General features: G+C 47.0%; 1 protein-coding gene across 1 annotated transcript; it reads right to left on the bottom strand.

Annotated features, from left to right (window-relative positions):
* Positions 1 to 326: 326 nt before the first annotated feature.
* XTH8 (xyloglucan endotransglucosylase/hydrolase 8) lies at positions 327 to 2,176 on the bottom strand. The gene is made up of 4 exons (XM_087373608.1): positions 1,657 to 2,176; positions 1,423 to 1,523; positions 928 to 1,121; positions 327 to 817 (listed from the first exon to the last, which is right to left on the bottom strand). The coding sequence occupies exons 1-4, from the start codon at positions 1,931 to 1,933 to the stop codon at positions 412 to 414; spliced, it is 978 nt and encodes a 325-aa protein (XP_087229734.1). The 5' UTR covers positions 1,934 to 2,176; the 3' UTR covers positions 327 to 411.
* Positions 2,177 to 6,105: the final 3,929 nt, after the last annotated feature.

Genomic DNA, 6,105 nt, shown 5'->3' on the forward strand with positions numbered 1-6,105 from the left:
GAGAGAGAGAGAGAGGGGCAGGGAGAGAGCCCTCCTCACCCAACATACCATTACCATCACTCTGTAATTGTTTTAGATCCATTCAACTTTGTTGCCCAATTTGATGTAGATCCCAGCTACTCGTAGAAACAAAAGGATGAAATTCAACTTTCAAACGGTTACATATTTTATCGTGATGTGATATTCGTAACAGACGAAACCCTCGCACATGTGAAAAAATGAAGATTGCCAATCCTTGAAGGTTGGTCTATGGAGAGCTTAAGACAAATGCAATGCAGCCTTCCACAAACAGATACCGACAGAAAATGCTCAGAGCAATAGCAATATGTACACGTATAAGGAGCAACAACATTATATAAGCTACCGTAGATATAAAGACATTCACATAGAGCAGATCTGGTTCGAATCGATCTAATTGAAGGCACCTACTCTACACTCCACAGGAGCTGTCGGATATCGAGCTGTGTCTGTGCAGTAATTGTACTCCATGAAGCTGCCGCTAGCCCACTTGTACGAGACCTTCTCTTTCTCGCTCAGAGACCACGCTGCCGGTTGATCCCACCAGTTCTGTTCTGTGGTTGCCGCACATTTTGCAGAATCTGCCATGTCCCATGTGCAAGCGTTTGCATGGAATTTCTCATAAGTGGAGACGAAAGGGGAAGCTTGCCAATCAATCTTATCCAGGCCCCCTCTGGTAGCCCAGCCGTCCCCGTTCCAGATGCTGGAGAAAATGTACATGGGCTGATTCGCAGGATAGATGTCTTTAGTCAATGGCGTATTTCGATGAACTCGAATAGGGACTTCATCCACGTAGAACCTGGCAAAATTCCCAGCCGACAACGTTCCTTTAGTCTGAACTATTAAGATTGCAATGGTTACTTACATGCAGAGCTCTACAAGCTCACAAGAAAACCGCACTCTACTTACACAGTCTGATGATTATTCCACAAAATGGAGTACGTGTGGAACGCCTTCGTAGGATCAAACCACAGGTTTATTCTCTGCTCTCGGCCTCCAACGCCATTTACATACATGTTAGTTTGTAGATTGTAGGGCTCTCCACTCCTATTGCCCAAAAATTCGAAATCCATCTCATCTCGGTTGGGAGTGTTCGAAGACAACTGCAACAAAACCTCATGTAAGCCACATTCACCTAGATAGTACTCCATTACAAAGATCCGACCTGTTGAGCGTACTGCGGGACGAAAGAGAGATTGTAGTAGATTCTACAGCAAAGACATAAGACACTCAGCTCGTCCTCCCGCCCCCGCCTCCCCCACGCTCAGAAATTGCAGAGATTAACGGCAAGACATCTAACAAAAAGCACGACTGAACGAGCATTCACGAGGATTCGCCCGTTAGAGTGGATGTACTCTGGTTCAGGAATGCCTCGCACGACGAAAATTGCGACAACTTACTTACATAATAAGCCGTAACAACACCCGCAGAATCTCCCGGAACCAGTTTTAGCTTCATGCTGAACCAACCAAACTTATATCTGTTCTTGGACTGGAATCCGGATCCTGCCACAATGCAATCCTTAGTATTCATTGACACTTCCGTCCTGAGAAAGGTGCAGCTAGCTGTTCCTGAGAAGGTACAGCTAGCTGCTAGAGGACGTAGAAAGCCGAGACCCGAAAACCGGGTGTGCCGCACCTGAAGTTTGATCAAGAAGAAGGTGCCATTGGCGACCGTCAGGGGAGGTCCTCACATGATCGTTAGCCCACATGACATCGAAGTCAGTTTCAAAAGCGGAGGTGTGGGAGACGGAAGGGTCATTCTGGGCGAAGGCAGGGGCAAGGAGCAAGGCGGCAGCGCTGAAGAGGAGGGGGAGCAGAGGAAGGGGAAGGGGAGAGAAGCTGCGGTGAGCCATGGATGGAAATTGGAAGGCCAACTGTGAGCTGAGGAGGAGGAGGAAGGGCGGGAGAAGCATTTAAGCGGGAGGAGACGACATAGCTGGAATCACAGGAATTGATGGGGTAGGAGCGGGAGGAGCGGGAGGAGTGAGTGGTGGTCAGGAATGAGGACAGAGGTCATCGTGGGCTCTGGCTATAGCTATGGCTATGGCGATTCTTGTTATAGCAGCCCAAAACACCCATAGTAACTCAGTCCTTAGACTTGGGCAATGCAGCAAATCTCTCCTATCATCCAAAGCCTCACATTATCACGTAACTGAGTTCTTACACTTGCGCACAATACACCAAATCACTACTCTTCCTTGCTATAGGAATCATTAAGTGAACTCAAGCTACAGCCCAGCCCATTTGGACTGGATTTGCTTCAGCTCAACGGTGTCCTTCTATCTCTTTACTTTAATACAAATTATCTTTCTTTGGACCGTAAAAAAACTCAAGCGAGAGCTGGTGCATGCCTACCACATGCCTTAAGAGGACTTCCCCGCACTAGCCTGTGGCGTTGGGGGAGCCTCACTAGCTGAATAAATTTGCCACCCCATGGCTCAGCAAATGCAAGACGATGCAGTTCTGGTGGCAGTGGACTATTACTACCCTAGCGACTTAGAGCCCATTCGTGCATTGGGCTAGGCTAGCAAAAATGCTAGGAGTCAAGCAAACCATTGGAAAGTGTTCCCACAAGGCTGCAGTAGCATGTGACGAAAGCAAGGCAGTATGGCAGGCATCGATTTGGGCTGGAAAAGCGAATGGGAGAGCTGCAGTGAGCCTTGGCCCCGTCATGCTAGGGTGGAGAGCAAAAAATTTGCTCTCCAGCTTGGTGCAAAAATGCCAAGTTTTGGCATCAAGAATCGCTCTGCTCCTCATGGGAACAAACAAGCATGAGCAAGCTTTGGCATATGTTGGCATTTTTGCCAATGCGGGAATGGGCTCTTAGTTTTCACAAACTCCAGCTGAGCAGTTTGCTGCTAGACTGCTTCAATCGGCTTCGTGATCATTTAATGCTAAAATGCAACACTTTTGGCTGGGGGAGCAAGGTATCGACAATGTGGTGGAAGGTTCCACCTAGTGCATCTTGTCACTCTTGCCCAACAGCATCCAGTAACAGACAGGTGGGGATGCAAATGATGCTAAAGCTTCCCTACTAAAAGGGTGGCCTCCCCTGTTGAATCTGTGATGCAGGTGAGGCCCTCTAGGCTAGCTAGGGGGGATGAAGGGCCCATGAAATGCGCGAGAGCTCTTCGTGAGGGTCGAATCACGTAGTCGATGAAACGTGTGACGTTCCGAAAGGGCACGGGAGAGGCACAGAACGTGCAGAATATCAACTTCGGACCCAAAGTCCAATGCCTCGCAAGATGCAAATAGCTAGCAAGAAGTGGGGGCTCCACCAAATCCTGGCAAGACACCATCATTTGTGGAGGTGTTGGCCAAGAAAATACGAGGCGACTTCTAACCACTAACCGAGGACAAGGCACAGAGTATCTTGCGAATTGAAATAGACAGGAAGGCCAAAATATAGGTGGATCTCATGCAAGATGGGGGCGAGAAGGAGGAAGACATATCGGACGCAAATCACAAAAAGAGACTCCATGAAGATAAGGATAGAAAGAGCGAGCAAACTAAGAAGGGGGTCACTAGAAACTCAGGCCCTGCTTCAGAAAGGGCTATCGAAAAAAATTAAAGAGGTTGCCAAAGGAAGTAGGGAGAATAGATTCAAGTTCTTTAAACATGCATATAGGGCAATCACACACTAGAAGTGAGGGTGGGTCGAGTCCTGCCAATGCGAGTGTTTCGGTGCTATCGTGGAATGTGAGAGGTTGTTGCAACAAGAATAAACAAAGAGGATGCATTGCGATGACCTGTCAGTTGCATCCCAAGATTGTGCTGCTACAATAGTTGAAATGCAGCTGCGCTACCATAGGGAGAGCATGGAAGGACTCTAATCAGGGCAACATGGACCCACAGGCCAGATGGGACGTCGCCATGTGCAGGGTAATGTGGGAGGCAGACATTCAGATCTGAGCAAGGAGAAAGAAAAATTGGGAGCAACTTAGCAGCATCAGAGTATCTCTACTAAGGAGTCTTTCAACTTAGCAATTGAAAGAGTCCCCTAAGGATCAGTACACGGCCTCTTTCTTAACAAATGTTCAATCTTCAATGCATGACTCCGAGCTCATGGAAGTCTAACAAGCTTGTATTAACAGCGAACTAATGTGGCTAGCTGGCAAGGACTAAGCTCATATTAATAGCAAATTAATGTGGTTGGCTGGTAGGGACTGTCCATCCAAAACCTTCTTCCAAAAAGTCAAATTCAACAAGCAGAGAGACATCATCGACCAGGCAATGGATCCCCAAGGTAACTTAGTTAACGAGTTCTGCCACATCGCTGGAGTCTTTCGCATGAGATTCAGTGCCGTCGTGGGGGAACCAGTTGTCGAAGTAACCACTGGTGGGAGAATCTGGAGTTGGCACTAGAGGGGGTATACACTAGAATTTCTAACTTCCAAACAAACACGTTGGCTCATTCATTCACTAAGGAAGAACTTGAGGAAGCCCTAGATGCCATGGCGGATGAGCCAGACAGTATGACAACTAAGTTCTATAAAGCATTTTGGGACTTGCTAGGGAACGATCTTACTGAGATGGTGAATGTCGTGGTAGAGGCGGGTACATTGTCGAAAGATGTCAACTTCGGTCTCATGAAATTGTTCCCTAAGGGTCAAGATAGACTGAGGGTGGGTGACTAGAGGCCAATCACAATGTTGAATACTTCCTACAAGATCACAGCAAAAGCCCTTGTGATTAGGATAGCAAATATTTGCAGAGTTGTGGACCTTGCAGCAACGTCAGCGCAAAAGATTCTCATCTTCGAGATTGACCTCGATAGGCGTACGATAGGGTGCACTGGGAGTACATAGAAGAAGTCTTGCTAAGGCTAGGCTTCAGTCATGGATTCGTCAAAAAAATCCCTTGTCTATTTGGGAACACGGGTGCACTGCTAAGCCTCAATAGTGGTGCAATTAGCAGGTTTGATTTTTGCAGGTCTATGCACCAAGAATGTCCATTGGCCCCCTCCTTGTTTGCTCTCGCGACAATGCCTCTACTAGCAATGATGAAGCAAGAGCAAGCGGCAGGGAGAATCATAGGATTATACCTTCCTACCAAAGAACAACTTTGTATCCAAATATTTGCAGATGATATGGTCTCCTTAATCCACGAGGATCTGGATTGTGTTGGTCGTCTGTTCTAGACCATTGAGATATTTTGTGCTGCCTCCATATGCAAATGTAGTTGGTTGAATACATTTCTCCTCCTTCGAACTAGCAACGATGAGCCTTTCGGGTAGCTACCAGACATGGAGCTCAAGAGGATCCCTAGAGGTCAAATATTGCACTATTTATTTTGGACTAAATGTTCTAATGAGAGAAAGGTTTGAGTGCTTCTTGGAGAAGCTCAAGGCTGAGCTCATGTGATGGAATGGCATTACTCTTGGTTTGAATGCAAGGCTACCGATCATAAATCATTTCCTCTCCATGGTAATCACCTTTGTTGCATCTATTTGGCTCTTTTCTAAATCTTAGTGGCTAGAGGTGGAGAGGCTCTTCAGAGGTTTCTTATGGGCAAAGGAGAATGGGAGACGGCGGACATGCTACATCCCCTGGAATCCAATGAAGCTCCCAAAGCTTCAAGGTGGGGTGGGCTTGCGGGATTGTAGGGTTAGAAACATCTCGCTGATCGACAAATGGTTACCATGGTTGTTTGAAGGGCATGCCCTGTGGTCTACAGTCACTAAATTCTTCATCAATAAATCTAAAAGCAAAGGTGCAGGTATGTGGCCCGGTTTATCTTGGTAGTAGTACATGCTCTATTCCGATTATCTTGTCAAAATCATAGGCTCGGATTTAATTTTGGGGCTAGTGTCTACTTGGAAAGTTTGTATCGAGCAATTATCCTCGAAAGAGGGTGGAAGGGACTAAAAGGGGACACCAGCCTCTGGGAGCCAATCTAGTGGAACAAGGCACCTAGGAAGATCGAGCAAATTCTTTGCCCTCCACGACCAATGAAGAGCTAGAAATTTATACAGGAAGGGGCTGAGAACATGGGTAGATACCTGGGATGCACGGGTAGCAGATTGGGTAATGTTGTGGGCCAAATTTGCTATGATGGACGGTGAGAAATATTTAGTGCAAGCTTT

Source organism: Dipteris shenzhenensis, chromosome 4 (genome assembly GCF_047967505.1).
Source record: "Dipteris shenzhenensis isolate YYH24624 ecotype China chromosome 4, Dip_SZ_1.0, whole genome shotgun sequence".
NCBI classification, from domain to species: Eukaryota; Viridiplantae; Streptophyta; class Polypodiopsida; order Gleicheniales; family Dipteridaceae; genus Dipteris; species Dipteris shenzhenensis.

What these genes read in the sequence shown, in the direction of transcription:
- XTH8 (XM_087373608.1), bottom strand. Translation starts at nt 1,933, where the DNA reads ATGCTTCTCCCGCCCTTCCTCCTCCTCCTCAGCTCACAGTTGGCCTTC. An exon ending in GTGTTGTTACGGCTTATTAT is followed by an intron (nt 1,122 to 1,422) that starts GTAAGTAAGTTG and finishes GTTTTGTTGCAG; the next exon opens with TTGTCTTCGAACACTCCCAA. An exon ending in TGGAATAATCATCAGACTGT is followed by an intron (nt 818 to 927) that starts GTAAGTAGAGTG and finishes GAATTTTGCCAG; the next exon opens with GTTCTACGTGGATGAAGTCC.